At 41.3% G+C, this 20,692-nt stretch overlaps 1 protein-coding gene across 6 annotated transcripts in view; it reads right to left on the bottom strand.

Moving 5' to 3' along the window:
• CDK5RAP2 (CDK5 regulatory subunit associated protein 2) overlaps positions 1–19,093 on the bottom strand; it is a 72,444-nt gene extending 53,351 nt beyond the window's left edge. For all 6 annotated transcript variants that reach the window (XM_064677082.1, XM_064677083.1, XM_064677088.1 and 3 more), the window contains exons 1-12: positions 18,810–19,093; positions 18,586–18,653; positions 16,595–16,662; positions 12,703–12,813; positions 12,113–12,189; positions 11,242–11,362; positions 9,267–9,418; positions 8,154–8,316; positions 6,725–6,778; positions 6,188–6,307; positions 5,526–5,618; positions 3,452–3,670 (exon numbers count right to left, since the gene is read on the bottom strand). In XM_064677082.1, the coding sequence (XP_064533152.1) occupies positions 3,452–3,670; positions 5,526–5,618; positions 6,188–6,307; positions 6,725–6,778; positions 8,154–8,316; positions 9,267–9,418; positions 11,242–11,362; positions 12,113–12,189; positions 12,703–12,813; positions 16,595–16,662; positions 18,586–18,653; positions 18,810–19,078 (1,515 nt within the window). In that variant the 5' untranslated portion in view covers positions 19,079–19,093. The remainder of the gene's footprint in view (positions 1–3,451; positions 3,671–5,525; positions 5,619–6,187; positions 6,308–6,724; positions 6,779–8,153; positions 8,317–9,266; positions 9,419–11,241; positions 11,363–12,112; positions 12,190–12,702; positions 12,814–16,594; positions 16,663–18,585; positions 18,654–18,809) is intronic.
• Positions 19,094–20,692: the final 1,599 nt, after the last annotated feature.

Raw genomic sequence — 20,692 nt, 5'->3', positions numbered from 1 at the left:
TGAGTTTCCCTGCACTGCAAAGTTCACTCCTTGGGTTTTTTTTAATGTCGTTTTTATGCTATTGCATCACTGAGAGGCTTTAAGTGAATCAACCACCTGTAACTAAACTCCAAATGAACATTTCTGATCTGTCCTGTGACTTCAGATGACCAACACCCTGAGTATTCTTCTCTTTATAAAAACCATGAACAGCTTTAGGAAGGTGACAGACATGCAGAGACAGAAGAGATGCTGCTGCAACACCATCCCTATTATCTAATCTCAGCCCTCTTGGTGTACAGCACTTGTCGGGTGCAGAAACCAGGTTTCTGCCTTAAAAGCACTCTGTTATATCCAGGTTTATGGAAAGAACTGGACTGACAATGGATACAATTGTGGAAAAACCAAAACAGCCTGTGGGAGATTTGCAATGTGCAAGTAACTTTGCCTCAAGTATTTCTGCCCCCAGAGTTCCCTAAATCCTTCCCAAAACAAGCTAGAGGTGAGACAGAAAATGATCTCCTTTGCATGAGCTGGAATTCTATAACACACCAAACTATCCATCACTGTAGCAGGTTGTCTGAACTCATTGACCACTCAGATTGGCTGGGAGAAAATCTATTGGTTTCCATACACTGAGTTGCAAGGATAATATAGTACCTACGGCTCTCGGAGCACAAACTTCCCAATTCCCCTTGCCAACCTTTTTCCCCAGAGACTTTCTCATGATTAATGATAGCTGAACTAAGAAAAATGAATGTGAAACACTGTAATATAGAACACTGGAGCAGATGCCTCCCCCTCCTTGTCAGATGAAATCCAGTTTGGTGAATAATTAAATTGCAAAGCTCCAAAACTTCCCTCTCAGGCTAAACTACAGGTAGGAAGGCTAAATAATAAATTCTGCCTAATGAGTTATTCTGCATTTCCCCAACCAACTGATCAAATATGAATATCTAGTAAATACACTCTAATTGTCTACATTTAGGCCTGGAGAGAGAATGGACACGTGAGGTGTTTAATCATGTAAATTTGAACAAACTCCTCGATGAAGGAGGACTGAATCCCTGCTAGAGGCACAGTAACATGGTAGGCACAAGCAATAAAAAGGATGAGTTGATGTTTATTCCTCATCAATAGTATATAAGAATATAGCTCAAACTTCCTTGTTTCAAAGAGCTTAAAGTGATACCTTTAATAGCATCTCAGTGGTGATGCTCAAAGTGCTGCTTAAGAGCAGCTTTGGCAAGTACAGAACTGAGAGCTTCTAAAAGCTCTTTCAGAGACCTTTAAAGTTGCCCACCCTGAGGCAGGAACATGGTTCAAGGACATCTAAGCCCCTTATTCCAGAAGACTCCTAATACTGGGCAGAGTCTGTGATTTGGATGATCAGCCCACATGTAACAGTCTTAATTGATTTAGTTTCACCCCCTTCCCTTCCAGGACAGTAATGCCCAATTCATGTCCAGACAAACTTGGTTTACAACAGGGAAAAGGACGTTTTCTGGACCTCAATTTTTTTTTAGGGTTTGTTGTTTATGGTGTTTTTTGGTTTTTGTTGTTTTTCTTTTTAATGGATATATGCAAAAATTTGCATTATCCCAATTACAGTACACGGAAAGCCATTGAAAATTTCCCTGTGAATGAGTGAAGAGCCAGGACAGCAGTTCATTACAAATGTTGAGGGCATTTTCTACAGTTTATACACTTTCTTGCTGGCTTTATTCTAACAAAATAGAAACACTGATAAATAGGTATCTTGGAGCATAAATAGAACTGAATTTTTAAGGCTGTCTCATAAAAAGTTTGCATCACATCACTGAAGCAGTTTCCTGTTTGTCAAAGAGCAAAATCTCACAGCATATTTTTTTACTCCCACATATCTACTACTTAATGGGCTACACTTCACAGGCAATGTGGTTATATCCCAATGTACTCACAGCTCTGAAATGGAAGCAGCTGTTCTGCAAGGACTAGGAAATAGGTTAGGGATATAATTTTTATAAGACTGCTCATCTTTTGGCAGGAATGCTTCTCCCCAAGGAGCCAGTCATTTACATGAAAAACTTGGACATAATGGAGTCAAATAGGGCTTCTGTAATCCAAGCAACTTTGAATCCCCTGGCAACTCCTTGCTCAGTCCTATTTTTCCTGTCTCTCTTATACAGTTATATTCTAGCTCCCCTGAAAGATGGAAAAAAAAAATTCTGAAGAGAGAAGACAGTTAAATATAAAATACTTCAAATCAATAAAATGTTCTTTGTGGCTGTTTTACTGACAGGAGCGATCTGTTCTCGCTCTCCTTAACCTCAACACCCTGAAGAAATTTCAAAGCACACCAAAGATAGAGACTTTGTGACGGCAGCCAAACCACAGTTGACAATCAAACAAAAATGCGTTAAATTGGGGGGGGGGAGGGGGGGAGAAGAACTTAATTGGTTTGTAGGTAAAGAGACCCCTCTGCTGGTTTTAAGGGATAGTGCAGGAGCTGCAATTTTCACGTCTCCCTGCTTTATTAAGGCCCTTATTTAATAATGGAACCAAAACAGCCACTGAATAAGGACAGGCTCATTTAATCTTTTATGTAATTTAATATAGCAGGAGACTAATCCCTGACTGAGGAGGAGCAGACTCTGGATGCAGGAGGGACTCTGCTTATTATGCAAATGCTGCCCTGATGGAAGCAACAGTGGGAAGAATTTAGCAAAATCCACATGACAAACCATAGAGGTGAGAAGTATGTTTTATGTCAACCCCTTCAGCACAGGGTGCATCCTTTTTTCAAAGGAAGAAAAGAAGAAACCTGATCATTCACTTTGTTGCATCAGCTCTGAGAGCTGGAAACAGAAGTGCTTGTCTGAACACCTAGAGCAAGGTAAAAACCCTCTGCAGAATATCAAGCAGCAAAATTAATGAGCAGCACATCATTTTTATGTTAAATTGTCATCAATTAATCCTGTGCTTTGGGTCTTTTATAAGCAGAAGTTATTAAATATACAGTCTGTACAGTGACCCTGCTGGGAGAGCAGAAAGCAGGCTGAGGTTTGGCTTGAGGTCACAACAATTGGCTGCTTCCTCCTGGGCTGTGTTAGAGTTTAAAAGTAGTGTAATTTAGGATAATCTACAGACATATAACAAGACAAATACAGCAGAAATATAAAACATACACTGTCATGCATGTTCAGATCCTCCCATCAGAAAACTGAAACCAACAGTAACCATTTACCACTTCTGAAGGCTAATGTTTTTCCCTAGGACCTAACTATAAAAACTGTATTTATTTTAATATATTCTTCTGTGTAGAATTTTCCTCAGTCTTCTTAGCCACATTCTTTCAAACACAGGCATTAGGCAGTGTTAGGCATTTACCTTACCAAAAGCTATTTACATTAAAAACCTAACTCTGTGAGAAAAGGACCTGCTAAAGTGCTGAATTAAACATTATGAAATAACACAAAAAAATGATAATAACATTAATGGTTTTGTCACTTCTACTCTTCTGTAGCTGTGCCTCATCCAGCTCCTTCTCCATTTTCTCTCTTTCCTGATTCAAATCACTCAGCTCTTGACCGGTCACTTTAATTATCCTTTGTAGTCTGCGATTTTCAGCATCCTTGGTCAGGTTTTCTGAACGAAGTTCTGCCAACAGGGTCTCCTTCTCCATCAGGAGAGCTTGATAATCTGCAGCACCCTGAAACATAAAGCAGCATTCAGGCTCTAGAAGGTGTTTGTAGAGCCTGGAATTCTTTATTCCTGTTGCACCCAAACCGCCTCCCCTGCGCTTCTTCCCACAACTTCAGAATTGGGGTGCAAAAAAATAGTGAAATGACAAAACAGGGAAAGTGTTACACTGATAATTTTCCCTGCTAAAGTAACACAACTTTCCATGACATCCAGTGCAGGATAACAAAGTCTGAGATAACAAAGAATGAGATAAAGGTTGACGTGCAAAAGAGGTGCAAACCAGGTCATAGTTGTATTTTTGCTTCTCAAAGCTTTAACTGCATAAAGCTCTGCTTTTGGGGCAGTTTGAATCTGGCCTAGGGCAGGTAGCCACCAAGTCTTTCATGGAACCATTAAGACTGGAAACAACCTTTAAGATCATGGAGTCCAACCACCCACCCAGCACCACCACCGTGTCCACCACTAATTCATGTCCTCAAGTGCCAGATCCATGTGTTTTCTGAACCCTTCCAGGGATGGTGACTCCACCACTGCCCTGGGCAGAAGCATGATTTTTAATATAAAACAGCAAGTCTGATTTGTGTTCTTCCCCACCACACTGTTACAAGTGGCTTTGGAGCTGACAGGAGTAGTGGGGCTGTGCAGCACAATCTACTCACAGAGAACTGCCTTCAACTCAAGTTTGTAGCTAAGGAGCTGAGTATTGAGGAGAAGGGCTGGCTCTGTCACCCACCATGCCATGTGGATTCTGTGGGCAGGAGGGATTAGCCACACACTTTATTAGCTTAGAATTTAAAAAAAAAAAAAAAAAATCAACAAGGTCTCAAAAATGAAATAGGTAAGAGTCATATTTCAAAGCAGGTATGAAAAAGCAAACATAAGCTATAGAGTCACATACAGGCCAAAATGACCTGAAAAAGAAATATGATAAACTTTTCTCAGTAGAGCACAATTAAAACATGGGTTTAAGTGAAATAAAAGGCTTTTGAAGAAATGGAGGTTCTCTGAGAGAACTAAACCTTACTACTCCATTAGACTCTGGAATAACAGTCAGTCACAAGGGCTGTGGTGGGGGCACCTCAGAGGCAGCTGAATCCACCTCTGCCATCTCTGCTGAGCTGAAACCAGGTGGATGAACAAACAGCACAATGGAAGATGCAGCACTGCCTCTAAGCAGTGTCAGTTTTATCAAACTTTGGATGAGTTTGAAAAAGTTACAAGAGACATTTCATTGCCTATTTTAATATCTAGTTCTTACTTTCTCCCATTTTACATTTCAAGACCTTTACAATGCAGAAATTATCATCACAAAGTCCTTCCTCCACCACACACAGGAAAGCATTACTAAATCACATTTTCACAAACAACATTCCACTATTTTCTAAGTAGTGGTTTCACATTTATTATATAAATAAATCCAAACAAGTGTCTCATATCCAGTCTGCTAACAAGAAGCCTGTGCTGGTACCATACTTTTGGAAGAGAAAACAAAACTAGTCAAAAAAAAAAAACCCCTCAAGATCATCTCAGCTCCACAACTATCTGTGTCTTTGTTTTTAACTTCTTTTGCTTTTATTAATTTCTCCCTTAATGTTTCTCAGTTTTTATTGAAGAAAAAATATCAAGAAACAAGGTAAGTAATCTCACATTTTAACATTCTATTTTTCCAATGATTTGATTTGGGATTTTTTTTTTCAAGGTAATTAAAAAAAAAAAAAAAAAAAACCACAACATTTTAAACAGCATTTTAAACTAATTTCCATTTCTCTGCTTTCAAAGACACAAAGCACTACCCACTGTGTGGAATTACAGAGGAGGGAAGAGCAGGGATGGGGAAGCCACATTAAATTGTTTGTCCTTACCTTGAATTTTTGTACATGTGCCTTGTGAGTTGCTTCTCTTGCCTTAGCCAATGAAGCATTTAACTCTTCAATTTCAGAACCAAGCTCCTCATTCTTTAAGCAAAAGGAATGTAGAAATAGTTATTTCCAAGGGATGGCCACTAAGTAATCACTATCCCACCTCATTATCCATTCATCCAGCTACACAAAACACTTCCAAGAACAAAACCACCAAATACATCATAATAAATCTTATATGAAGAAATACTTGTTCTTATACAACACTCACTAGACTGCCTATCACTCAAGTTAAGTATTTCCCATTCTTCCACACATTCTGAATTTCAGCTTGACCTCTCCTATTTTAGGTGCCTTTGACTCAACAAATAAAATACTCCTCATACCATGTAAGTGGTGCTCAGAGCTGATAAAAATCAGTGTGTAAGAGAAAACATTTTTCTTTTAAGTTCTTAGGGGAGAAAGTATCAGTTAAGTATCTTTTTTCTTCTCTCCTCCAGTCCAAGAGCCCAAACTCCAGGCAAACAGAACTGCTTAGAGCTGACAGCAGTGATCAGGGACCCACTAGAAGCCTCCTCATGGTTACAGTGAGATCAGACTGTCATACACACAACACAAAATTCCACTCCCAGTTCAAAAAACCAGCAAGATCACAATCACCATACCTCTCTTTCCTTTGCTTTTAAGGCAACAGTTAGGCCTTGGATAGTTTTGTCCCTTTTCAAACCATTCTTCTTTTCCACAGCAAGCTCATTTTCTCTCTCTTGTAGCTCTTCTTGGAGTGACTAAATTAGATTATGTGAAAGTTGCATTAACTTCCCACTAAGAGACACTGTAACTGCACATTAATAAGAACATTCCCTCAGAGTTCTTGAAGCTTATTACTCAGATTACCAACATAAAATACAGTCCCAAAATGAGAGTCATCTTAAATTTGTGCCTGGAATACAGTAGAAGGCGGCTAATCTCATGGGCTGGCCATGAGTATCAGCTCCAATATTTGATAAGTGGCCTTATCAGCTCTACTGAAAATTGGTTCAAAAAAAAAAAAAGGAGGAGCCTTCCTGTCGTGTCACATAAAAGAGAATTTACCAGAGGACTTGCTCTGCCCCCTTTCCTGTCTGTACCTATGAATGCATAACAGAGGGAGCCCAACACACACTGCAAGGAGTGAGGGAAACAGAAACAAAGTCAGAACTTACCTGAATTTTTTTTTCAAAGGAATTTCTCTCATTTTTAAGCTCCATTCTAAGAGCCTGTAAGAACAACATAACTCATATGAGAACAAAAAAATTCATTCTCAACACAAATATAACTCACTAAGCATTAAAGTGAAGCAAAACGAGCTTAAAAACCTTGGAAGTAGAAGGAAAACTTAATATACACATTTTGACAGGAATATATTGAATCAGTTGCTTCCTGGAAGTCTACAAATCTACCTGGGCATGGTATGAGCCAGTTCAAATTTAGAAGAAGGAAAAAAAAAAAAAGAAAATAAAACCCCACACAACATGTTCTTCCATGAGACAGGAACAACTGTACTTGCCGAGTTAATAAAGGTGCATTTTTATGTGACATTTATCTTTGCCAGCAAGATGCTTTTACCAGGGCAGATTTTAATTAGCACTTTTCCCCAGGGAGGTTACAGAATTATTTGTTTTTAAAAGGTAATCATATATAAAAAGCAGAGTTGTGCAAAGCTATTCATCAGATTTTTTCCTCCAATACTGCATCCCAAATGATCATGCAGGCTTGTCCACCTCCTGAAGTGATTAAAGGTGACACTGTTTTCACCTTGACACACAAATACTCTTGTGAAACCAGGGTGGTCTTTCCTGACACACATTGATTTAACTGCAAGACCATGCAGATTGAAAAATCTTAATTTCACTGATGAGTCCAATTGTTGAAGGTTCTCATCTGTTCTTGATATAAACAAAAAGGTGTGTAGGTACTGAGCAAGACTCAGTTCCAAAGCGAATCCTGACAGCCCTCATGACTAACTTTCCTAATTCTGCCAGCTTTAATTTCTTGTTTGAATAACCAATGGGAAAAAAGAAAAAAAAAAGATAACAAGCCTCAGGACCTGATTCTGCATTCCAGCTGTCAGGATATCTGCCTTCCTGTTTAAGAGCTAAGTGAAATAAGACTGACTCTTGCACCTTTTGTAAGCCAAAGGCTAAGCTTCCACTTTATTTCATGAGATTTTTTTATGCCTACCTCCCTTACCACAGCTTTTTTTCCAGACCCTAACAGTAGAGACACTTTCCAAGAACGAACTCTCAAGTCACATTCTTAACTTTTATAGGAGTTATGTCATCTAGTGAGGGATCTATTAACATCTAGTATTTCTTTAATATATACTTCTGTAAAGCAATTGCACAGTATCTATAACACAGGCATAAAAGCAATGGGAAACACAACCTCTCACTGAATGAATGGATAATGAAGATGAATATTGCCCCCCAAACCACAGTATAACCAATGAATGGTAAGGAAAAGGAGAAGGAAGGAGGAAATAATATTTTTAAAAATTGGCTTAGGTCACTCACATACTGTCATGCACAAAACCTTTAAAATCCTACCCCACACGAGATTTATAACATGTAACTGTTCAAGCAGTTTCCTCACCTCTATCTCACTATCTTTTTCGTGCCTCAAAGCAATGGTAAGTTCTCTGATTTTTTCTGCTGGCAAGTTCCCATCATAAGATCCACTCTTAGACTTTTCCTCTTCGAGGTATTGAATTAGAGCTTCTTTACTCTTCAGAGACAGATTCAGTTGCTCTATAAGTCTAAAATGATAAGAGTTTTAATATTAATCTTGCATCATCTACCACCAACTCATCAGTCATTGCAGTAAATCTTGCAGACAACTTCCCTAGGTGGAGACTCCAGACAATACCTGTAAAATTTAGGGGAGGACTTTCACAACTCCTTCTCCCTCCAGAGAAACACAAAAAGAGATGTAACTTTAAAGCAAGCAAACAGGGCTATGCTATTTGCAAAGTGCTCATTCTTATTTTCCTCCAGTATCACTTCAGATGTCAACACTTAAACGTCAATATTTTAGTTACATTATCCTTTAGAACCCACACAAAAACCTTACCAATCTATTCCCTTTCTCTGCCCACAAAACACCACATGTAGTTTACTTTACACATCTAAAATAAAAGCAAAAACAATCCTCCAAACTACTGAGATTTGGGTTTATACACTTTCCCCATCTAAAGTTATTAAACAACTTACACACCTACCAACCAAACAAAACCACAACCGGTGCTTTGCAAAGAACAATCAAACCCACAAAGCTCAAACACAGTGTTTCTCTTCCCATTAAATTTACCACCCTCACCAGGCACATCCCTGGGACTGAGAGCACACAAACCCACAGCATGAACACCAAGGGCTGAGTCAAGTTCTCCTGAGCAACAGCTCAAGAAAGCAGCGAGCAGGAGGTGAGTCAAAGTTACAAAGAGGTTTTAATGTAGGACACGCTGGTGTCTCAAGCATCCTGATCCTTTTACACTTTCAGACAACTTTTAAAGATGGCTTTGCTACATGTAGCATGTGAACTGGTTGCTGTGTTGCCATTCATGTCCCAGCTGAGCAGGTAGGATGGTCAGAGGCGCTCCTGTATCCCAGGGCAGGACCAAACTATTAAAACCTAAACCCATGTCAGCTCTTCACACTTTCACAATAAAGAATTCCAGCAGTCAGAAACATCACTGGCAACAGTTCTGACCTGTCTTTCTCAGCTGCTGTAACCATATCCACATCCTTGGCAGGGGCATTCATAATTGAAGAAAGTTTCTGCTCAGCTGCCACTCTCAGAGCTTTCTCCTTCTCTGTCATTGCCATGGCTTTTTCCACATCTTCTTGGGCAGCTTTAAGATTCTGTAATTAAAGCACACAATCCTGATGCTTATAAGAACAAAATGCTCATGAAATTTTTCACATATTGAAGTTTTTTTTTCTACCAAACACATGTCAGGATGTTTAATTTAGGAACTTTCACCAAGTATTTCAATGGCTTTACAAATGCTTCTGAACTCTGTGGCTGCATTTTCAAGATTAATCCATTTTCTGTGGCACAGAAAGAAGGGAAATTTGTTTCAAAGAAAAAAAAAAAGAAATATCCTAACTGATAGCAGAACTGGAAAAAAAGTGCCCCTATGCTATGGTTTTAGATTTAGCTATTATAATTTGGTTTTGTCTCACTGTCCTCCCTCTATCATAATAAATTGCTACACTTAAATTAAAGAGGTTAAAGAAGGGCTTTTTTATTCAATAAAATTAATATTCCCAGGTTCACTGTAGCTAATTGGAACTCTTCCCAACATCATTTATAATACTTTGCAAGAATTGATAAAGTATGAACCAGACATTTTTCTCTTGAACAGCAAAGGAAATGGAGATAAGACCCAGAGATTCCAGCCAACTTCCTCTGGGTGACCCAACTCACAGAGACAGGGAACACCAAAAAAATTATACTTGCCTTCCACTACATCAAATTTGTTTCAGATCTTCGTTTTTCTATTGTAAGCTTCCCTGCTGTGCTCACCCAATTTTGCTTTCTATGAAATAAAAGCCCCCTTGTAGCCTAATAAGTAATTCCCCTTCAGATCCAAACTAAAAAGAATCTCTCTAGGGGAGGGGGAGGAAAAGCTCCTTCACGACTGAACTTCCCCACTCAACCCCTCTCCTGAAAAGCTGTTCTGCCAACATTCATCTGTCAATCAAGAACTCTGAAGGAAATTAATCCTTGTTAGCATTACCTGGATCTGTATAATTACATGTGCTGTGAAAACCAGTGACTAACACCACACTGCAGTGTTTACATTCATAAGAATACTAAAATTAATGTCAGAGGCCAACACTATCTCCAGGCTACAGAAAATACTCCATCTCCACAAGATTGGAATATTTGCCCTTCTACCTGTCAGATCTGAGAACACCAGCCTGGCTGGCTGGTTTGGTACAGAGGAAGTAATTTAGGAACTTCTCTACCAATCCAACAGCACAAAGAATGCTTTCAGAAATTCCAGTTGCATTAAAGAGAAGAAAAGGTCATGGAGATTCCCTCCCCCCTGAAGGAGCTCACTGCTTTAAACGGACTTGGATGATCCTTACAACTCAGGATTCTGTGATCCCAACAGAAAAATATGATCAGGAGATTGCTACTAGTATGTTCCTTGACCAGTTCATTCTTTAAAGATGGAAAAGCAAATATTGGAATTAACCCACTTGTGCTATTTCTACTTACTTACAGAAGGAGCACCAGACATGGATCCCCCTCACAAACACAGCTATAAAATCTCACTTCTCCAGAGAACTGTAGATAGTCAGTGATGCAAACCAACCACGAGCTTCTGTATTTCTAGAACTTGGCACAAACATTTCCAGCACAGACTATTCAATATCAGATTTGTTCTTTGTAAGGAACTGAACTTCTCCTCGCTGGGAGGAAGCATGTTATTCATACAAAGAATTTTTTTTTTGCCTCTACACTAAAAAAATGAGGAAACATGAAGCAGTTCTCCTGCAAAGATATCAGTGATGGCTCAACTATAAATACAGGAATAAACTGTCTCAACAACAGACACTGAGGAATTAAAAAAGACATTATGAAAATATAGGTAGATCACAATATCAAAAATGAGACAACACTACAAAGACAGCACTGATTCCTTACTATTCCTTCAGCTTTGGTCACTCACCTCTTCTAGAAGGTTTATTCTCCCAGTCAGCATCTCTTCCATCTCTTGCATCTTCTTTTGTGCCTCTTTCACACGCTGCACTTCAGCATCACCACCCTGGGCCAAGCTTTCAACTGCCTTGCTGAAAGGCAGCAACACAGAGATCCCATTGCATATCAAAGTGGAAAACATTTCAAGTGCCAGTGGCTGATGAATTATGCTCAAGCATCTTCCATTGTATCTGTACCTGCTTGTCACTTGAAGGTTAAATACAAACATCCACAGACAATATGGCAATTTGGGTGGTATAATCTGAGCACGAGCTTTGTCACAATGGATAAAGAAGCATTTTAAATGTATGATGAAAAAGTGACATATTTCCTTTGTATTTTTAAAGCTTTCAAATACAGTATCAAGCCTTCAGTAGAGTTGTATTTTCTACAGGAAGCAGCACTGGAATAAACTGAAGACATGCAGCTGCTGAGATCTCTCCAGCTGCCTTTTCAGTATTTGTGAGAGAATAACAGGTAGTGTTTCCTTACTAAACACCAGATGACCTCTTGTATATTACTGATCCCTAAATTTCACTTGCTACTTTGACCTTGTGTAAGGTTCCCTTCAAAGCCCAGCAATATCCCTTGATCCACCTGGAAAGACCAAACAAAAATTGATCTGGTCCTCAGGAAAACAAAGAAAATTCCATTGCAACTGAGGCCTATGGAGCAGCCAACAGCTGTCAGTCATTGCCAGCCTGGATTAGTTTTGAACCAGACATTTATAGATAAGTACCCTTAAAATACTACTTTAAATCCTCCTATTCCTAAAGGATTAGGAAAAAACCAAATAGAAACAAGTCCAAGTAATGGACATCCAGAAATACTCTGGTACTTACTAGGCTTTGATGAGTAGTTTTTCTCTCTCCTGCAGTTCACGCTTCAGACTTTCTACTTCAACTTTCAGCTCAATGTTCTAAGGCAAGAGAATGAAAACCCAAAAGTTATTGGCAGTGTGTAGATTAATTATTGCTTGGACCAGCAAATGTAAAGTATCACTGGGCTAAGAAAAGCACAGAGACATTTCAGCTTCTGAAAGACATATTTTGCAAGGTTCAAGTCTTTCAGAAATCTCAAAAAGTATTAAGGATTCACTTAACTGCTCTAATGGGGAGTACTGCATCTTGGGAATTTCTAGGGCTTCCATGCATGTATGTTCTCTAAGACACAAGAAATTTTCTTTTCCTTTCAAAACCTGATTGCATCAGCTACAGAGGCTTTTAACAATTTTCAAATTATTTCGTTGTAGCCTGAGAAAACCTCTCATGATGTAATTGTACAAAGAACTCCTTGCCCTGGAAGCTGACAGATGCCATTTCCAACAACAACAACAAAAAAACCCTCAAAAGTTAAGTGAAATAGGCAACCTCCCACAAAACAAACTCTTCAAAAAGATACACAGTACTATGAAATTAATCTAAATGCATACAATTTTATATATTTCTTCAGTGGGACCATCAAACTTCTGCTGCATTCGCTCCTCCAGGAAATAGATACGAAGCTTCAGGTTGAAGTTTTCTTTTTTCAGATCAGTGATTTGCTGTGAAATAAGAAAGAAAATGAGCAAATTATGTGATGTGTTTCAAATGAAGAGTAAAAACTACTACAGAATTTGGTTTTGCTCTCCACAGTGCAATACTGGAATCCAACCCACGGGACATAATTAAACACGTGGATGAGACACATACACATATATAATAAATTGTGAAGGTGTTAATTGCACCATATGACACCCAAGTCCAAATAAACATCCTTCCCTCTAAGACTGTGTCACCCACAGAGCTATAAATACCCCAAGCCTTTCAACAGGTTTCTGTCTCCTACAGCTTCAGCCCAAAGCACAGAACATAATGTTCTCCCACCATCTCAGCCATAACATTTTTTCCCCAACTCCATTTCTCACCTGAACAAGAAGAAATCCCATTCCAGCCTATCCCTTCTAAATGTTTGGAGATTTGTCTTTTAGTTTGGTTTTAAGACACGTAGCCATGTTGGCACACACATAAATGTTGTGTGTTTGTCCGAGACATTATCATTTATGATAACATTTTGTGTTTATTTTTAGCCCTGCACAGCACTTAAGCAAATAACAACTATAAAACAGTACTGTTTAAAAACATATAATACAAGCTGTAGTGCAGACAGTGCTCTTTAGAATATTCCTTCTTTAAAACATTGACTGACTTGACAAAAAAGTATCCAAAAAAATATTAGGCAATTCTTCTATAAGATGGAACTTGAACAGAATATAAGACATTATGTTGAAACAAATATTTTCTAAGGGAAAGCCTGGGAAGGAAGCCTCATTCATGGGACCAAGGTAATCTTATTCATGGGAAGAAAAGCCACAAGCACACAAGGCACATAAGCCCAATCGAACACCAATAAAACCTTTATCCCATCCCATATTTCACAGTGCAATTCTTCGGAGAAAAAAATTGCTTATCATTTTTAACCTTCCTTGTAGAAGCAGTAACATAGTTGATGGTTTCATTAAAGAAAGGAGTCTCCCTCTAAATTTTTTTTAAGAGGCTAAGCATAAAACATTGACTCAAATAAGACTCGTGTCCCCTGCCAGATGCTTTCAGCAAATGGAAATCTAATATGTTACAGAGCTTCTAATAAAATATTTATGTAGGCTTTTCCAGAACTGTACAGTGCCATTTGTAAGAATTATTAGCAATACAATTTCTAAAATATTTGGCTTGTGAAACCTAAGATTACTTTTTGTAACTGCACTCAGAACCTGCATCTGCAAACAATTCTTCAGTTTAACAATCCCTGCCCAGCAAGATGCCTTGTCATTATTCACACAAGTGAATATCATCCAAGCAACTGAAAATCCAGCTGACTACATAAACTTTGTGGCTCATTCCCACACCTTGTCAGTAGATCATTCCTAACAGTCTCTGCTCATTCAGAAAAAGTCCGAGCAACAAAGACACTCTGACTTTATATCAGTTGAACTTCTAGTTAGTCTCCACACATTCAACAGATTTCTGAGTCAAAAGGAAAAAACAATATCAAAAGAACTCAGCATACCATGATTTTAGTCACATGTATTTCAGTGGCAAGAGAAATAAACCAAAGAGCTTAAGGGCAATATTTCCAAAAGGCAAATAAAACAGACTATGCAACCATAAACCAAGAAGTGAAACAAATGTCGTCTCTGATGTTGTTTCTCAGATGAAAGTTAATTCAGGCAGACTACAATTAAAAAGTTATTGCTTAATAAAAGACAAGATGTATAATGTGAGCAAGTTCACACTGCAAAGAGATTTTAATGGCAGCTCTCTCAACTTATGCATTTGAAGACTAAGTTTTAATTCCTTTATGCATTTTGATTTCTGTATTTGAAAAAAGGAATAAAAACTAGGACAATGATACACACACTACATAAAACAATCCACACCATGGACAGCATGGCAGTAAATCCTAACTCAGATTAGCTCCTTTCCCAGCCTGCCTGCACAGAGCCACTTTCATGCCAAATGGACCTGTCAGCAGTGGCTGTGCTTTCACAGCACAACACAGTTTTCACCAGCAGAGGCCTTTTTACAAGACAGCAAAACTCTAAGTGGGCTTGGAGAGACAAGAAAAAACCCACAATTACTATTACTCAGTTCCCTACCTTAATACCCATCAGTCTTTCTATCCATGAGCACTTAATAACCCAAAACAAGGTCCTCAATTAGAAATCCTTTCACTTTGCCCATGTAATCATGTTTTCTATCACAAGGTGGTTCCTTCTGTATTGCAAGGAAGTGAGACACAGCATAAATAATTCAAAAATGTGCACCTCTAACATTTTCCAGCTCAGCACCTTCTCCTAGTCTAAACATAAAAGGACCTTTCCTACATGGATCCACCTTTTGGTCCATTACATCCATCCTGTCTCTCTGAGCTGCAAGGCCAAAGACACTCTTTTAAGCCACTGTTTTAACTACATCCTTCTCATGTCCTAAATAAATACCATATTTATAGAAATATCTCTGTGTTTAATGGATTCTGCTTCCTTTATTTGAATGGATCTCTGAGATTCATTACACTGCTGGCATCCATAAAAGTTCTTTTCCCACGAGAAGTTTAACAGCTCAGTTTAACATGAGGGGTCTGTAGACACCAGGATGACAGACCTGGGACCTTTCTCCCTACATAACAGGATTTTTCCTCCCTGCTAAAACTTTTTTTCCCTGTGCAAAAGGACCCTGCAGACAATAACCTACTTGCAGAATGTATATTCTAGACTGAGGTCTTTGGGATGTATCACAGTAAAAGATTTTAAGCCTATTCTAATGCCAAGGCAGTGTCTGCCTACCCCAGCAGACAAAAGAGAAAGAGAAATAGATACAGACTGTAAAAAAACATCCTTCACCAAGGCTTTCCAAAACAAGCTTCAAATTCTGAGCAAAGAGCATAGTTTCCCCTCAGGGGGATATAAGGCCACAAAAAACTGAGTTTAGAAGCAGCACTCATTTCAAAAACAATGCCACAAAAGATAACAGCAGCTACAGCAGTGCCCTGAAACTGCAGACACTTAACACAGCCCAAAAACAGCAGCCACAGCCTTTATCTGCAGCAGTCATCTCAAACATTTCAGGTTTGAGCTAGAAGCTCAAAGAAGCTAGAACTTCTTCTCACAGCAAGAACTAGAGTTAAAAAAAATTCAAAACATTTAACAGGGAAGTTGTCCCACAACACAGCTACACCCCAATCAAATCATGGTTCAGTAGATATAAACTTATTCAATTTAAACAACTAATACAATTAATATATTTTAAAAAACCTAATGTTTTCCTTTATATTCTAGTAAGTGCCAAAATAATTTTGCCTGCAGAACTGTCACAATGACACTAGACCTTTACAACAGAGGTATTCTCAGCACTCTCATACACAGTTATGAAGTTAAAAGCATCATACTGCAGCCAATGAATTAAAAAGCCAAACCTGCCCTAGCCTAAATGAAAGTAAACTTGATGCCTCCCTGAAATAAATCAACAGCAGATGTGCAAACCAAGCTCTGGTGCTTGTGGTGATTTGCAGGAAGTTTTGAGCAGAGGGTGCCAATTTTTGTTTCACAACTTCAGCACAGCAGTTGGCTGCTTTCAACAACAAGTTCCTGCCTCGGTTTTGGAAGCAACACTTAAGAAACAGAGGTTCAAAGCACAGACAGGGACATCCACCTGGTCACACCTCCAACAGATGTGTGTCAGCTGACACCAGCTACAAACCTGACCCCAAGAGGCAACACTTCAGGCAGCATGCTGGGAATATCTTGGCCATAAATCTGTCACCGAGTCCTATATTAACAGTCTGCTTACATTTTCATAGTCCTTCATGGTCCGAGCTCGAGTTGGTGAGACTGTGTCTTCTGCCACATCTGGCAACACTAGACAGATTTAAAAAGACAGAACAAGTTCAGACAGCAGAATCCCTAAGCAAAGCTTTAATTTGGCAAAGTCTACACTAATCTAAACATAATAAAAGTAGAACACCTTTTGGGAAGCAAGGGAGGCGATGCTTTGTCCCTTGTTTACATCACATGTTAGTGCTACTAAGGAGTATCTAGATTTCTTTCTGATCACAATAAGCTCCCAAATTCCAGCATCACCCATTTAAACCATGATGTACACTGAAATTAGGCTATGTGAGGTGCACTCACAACAATAAGTCCTCAGAGCAACTACAGAGGAATCCCACATTAAATTAATTCTCATTAACTTACTAGAAAGCAATTCAAATCTCTCAGTATCTCACTGGTCACAGAACAGGCCTAAACCTCAGACTGAAGGAAAAGATAAACAGAGGAAACGGCCAGGATTTACATTCCTAAAATTTAATCCCTCCTGAACCTACAAGTTCTGTTTGCACACACATTCTGCAGCAGCCACATTTAACAGAGCTGCATAACTTATTTCCACTCAAATCTGACAGACTAAACTTCCAATCAGAATAATGACAATATATAAAACATGTAGCACTTACATCATCTTAAATATAAAGAAGATATAGCTGGGGACTCAGACTGACTCTCCTATTAACTAAAAGAAAATATTTCATTTAAATCACTTCCAAAATTGCTGTGCAGCTGTGTAGAGCAGTCTTAAAAGTTACCCAAAGAGTCAGTGGTTTTCACATCTTGAAAGTCTAATTAGTTTCACAAGGCAGCTTTCCTTGAGCAGTTGCACAACAGAGCAGCACGAGTACGTAATTTATATTTGCTTCTTTCTGTGAGTAAATATAACTTCCTGGTAAACCATCTAATTTGATTTGTCTTAGCTTCAATTACTACTTCACCTATACCATGAAGTCAGCCATTCATAAAGAAAGTCAACACATTCATAAAGAAACACATTCACAAAGAAACACATTCATAAAGAAAACCAAAACAGACACCTGAAATTGACCCTAACGGAGCCCAGGACAGTAAACAACAGAGGCAGGAGGTTTCAAACCAGTATTGTCCAGGCATTTTACTTTAAAATAAGTGTTTCAAGCAAGTCTCCCACACCTGAGGATGAACAGTTAGATGGCACCTGGCAACCTGATGGAGCTACAAGAGGGGTGTTTCATAAGGACCTGGAGTGACAGAACAAAAGGGGAAGGGCTTTAAACTGACAGAGGGCAGGATTAGAGTAGAGATTTAGAAAAAATTCTTCCCTGTGAGAGTGGTGAGGCCCTGGCACAGGTTGCCCAGAGAAGCTGTGGATGCCCCATCCCTGGAAGTGTCCAAGGCCAGGTTGGATGGGGCTTGGAGCAACCTGGGATAGTGGAAGGTGTCCCTGCCCATGGCAGGGGATGGAATGAGATGAGCTTTAAGGTTCCCTTCCAACCCAAACCAGTCTGTGACTCTACGGTTATCATACAGAAAAATGCACAGAATTACAGCTCCTGTTCAAGAGGAACTGTAGAGGAAGATTTCTTAATGCACGACTAGATAAAAGCCGAGACGCCGGGTCTAGACCTTCAGGCAGGCGGGAACTGAACAGCCGAACTGAGACCCGGAGGATGCACAGCGCGTAACAACCCTACCGCCGAGCGGAGCACGGCCGGGCAGCATCGCCCGCCTGGATATTCCAAGCATTTTAAGTACGCGCTCCACAAAATCGCTGATCGTCTTATGTAAGGCTGCGAGCCGCGGTGACCGCGAGCAGCGGAGCTCACGGCAGCGACGGCGGCAGCCGCTGGCCCTAAAAGCCCTTCGCTTACACAGAAACACATCACTTAAAAGCCATTTTTCTTGCCCCTTTCCTTTTCCCGCAGGGCTGAGGTTTCCCCCCGCAAGGTTCCCCCAACAGAGACCCAGCCTTACCTTGTCCGCCGGGCGGGCCGGGCTGGGGGTCCCCGCGGGAGATGTCCGGCAGCTGGGAGGCGCTGGCGCTGGGGAAGGAGGAGGAGAAGGAGGAAAAGGAGGAGAAGGAGGAGGAGGAGAGCGCTGAGAGCCGAACGCCGGAGGGGCTCGTCCCGCTGACCCCGCGGCCGGCGGGCCCAGCCCCGCGCCCCAGCGCAGCCCCCGCAGCGCAGCCCCCGCCGTACCTGCCCTCCAGCGCCAGCGGCAGCGTGGGATCCTCCCCCGGCAGCGAATCCATGGGACGCTCCTGCCGCTCCCGCTGCCTTTGTGCGAGGGTTTGGCGGCTTCCCTGGAATTCAAACGCCCGCAATCGCCGCCGCCATCTTTGCGTCGGCAGAGCTGAAGCCGCTGAAGCCGCCGCGGGGGCGCGTAGAGGGCGGGCACTATAGAAACTGAATGGGAGCCGCCATGTTTGTTGCGGGCAGCGGGGGAAGGTGGGCGGGCAAGGCGCCATGTCGGCTGAGGGCAGAGCGGGGCGGGTGCCAGATGGGCAAAGGGGGAGGGAGCCGGCGGGCGCCATGTTGAGTGAGGGAAGGAGCCCGAGAGCGACCCCCGCCGCTCCCCGGGCCCCGCTCCAAAAAATACCCCTTTGGAAGAGGCTTTTGCAGGGATGCGCCACGGCCCCGGGCTCCTGCCGGGTCTGGCAGAGCCGCTGGAGCTGATGGTTTCCATGTTCCCCCCGCAGCGCCAAGCCGTCATCAGGCTTGGCGGGAGAAATAATGACGCTTTAGTTCCAAATTCTAATCGCTGCTCTCCGGAGCTGGCAGGGGCGAAGCCAGCTGCTGTCAGCATCCATGCAGGCTCATTTTGAAACAATCTGGGTTTGGGGGGGGGGGTGCCGGGGGGGGTTTGTGAAGCAAAGGTCTAAGCACGTCGGCTCTCCCACTTTTTGAGGGCAGAAAATGCGATTACATTGAACATTTCAGAATATCGACAGCTGGAAATGCTACACTGGATTAAACGCTGTGGTGTCCCCTCCTACACCGTGTCCCCGAGGGCACGGCCATAGTAACGGTGCCGGAGCCAGTGGAGCTCCAGACACCCCCTTGCTGCCCACCCTGCTTGCCCTCCTTTTGAATTCATTGTTTGGGAGCTGTTTGTGTGTAGGACTGAAATATTTCCCTGCAATATTTACAGCATCACCATGCTGGGACTGGCTCTCAGTGTTCCATGTAAGACGAGGAAGCTCCATCCGTCCCAGCGGGACACTCACCTCACCCACGGGAGTAACCGTGTGCCTTAGATTTGGTTTCCCCTTCTAGATTTGGTTTCCTCTTCAGTACCACTGTGTCAGGTTTCACTCACTGTGTCAGGTTTCACTCTCCATCCTCTGGGCTGTCTCAAAGGGACTTTTACCCGGCCAGGAAATCAGCCACAGACAAGGGCTGACCATGGGCCACAGTAATTCTGTGAGTTTATCATCCCCAGTTGACCTGTGCCTGGTGAGCTCCGTTTTCTCTGTGCACCTGCACCACCTCACTGTTCAGAACAGATTGATGCTGTCACCTGTCAAATGCCCCAGGCTGGTGGCAGCAGCCCCTGCAGCTCTGGGTGTGTAGGGTCATGGTGGGTTTCCTATCCCTGCTTCATCCTTTCAGCTTTATGAGTACAAGTGCAGGATGGTGCAGCTGTCAGAGCCCCCAGACTGCCAGGAAATGCCAGGTACTACTCAGCACAACTAGGCTCTTAATCCTATCTCCCGTCCAATTGGACATGCCTCATGCTTTGCCTTTGGGTTCTGGTGACCCCAAGGGATGTTTGGTCCCTTCGACTCCCCCATGACAGACTTTGGGAGATATTGGTCACGTTATGTGACTGGGACCCTTCTGCAGTGGCCTCTGCCAAGATGAAGTTAAGTTCACAAAATCACGTCTGCCATATGGCACCAGATCTGACCAGCCGGGCTGAAATGTGGCTTCCCTTCTCTACAGAGCAGGTCTTCATAAAATGAATGAGTCCATTCACCGAGAGGATGATACCAATTTGCTCTTGTTTAAGGTTTCAGCGAGGTGTGATGTATCTGATGCATGTCTTTAAATCAGTGTCCATCAGCCACATGTACAGAGCA

Source organism: Pseudopipra pipra, chromosome 20 (genome assembly GCF_036250125.1).
Source record: "Pseudopipra pipra isolate bDixPip1 chromosome 20, bDixPip1.hap1, whole genome shotgun sequence".
NCBI lineage: Eukaryota > Metazoa > Chordata > Aves > Passeriformes > Pipridae > Pseudopipra > Pseudopipra pipra.
The sequence above is the reverse complement of the archived record's forward strand: the minus strand, read 5'-3'. Positions and strand labels throughout refer to the sequence as shown.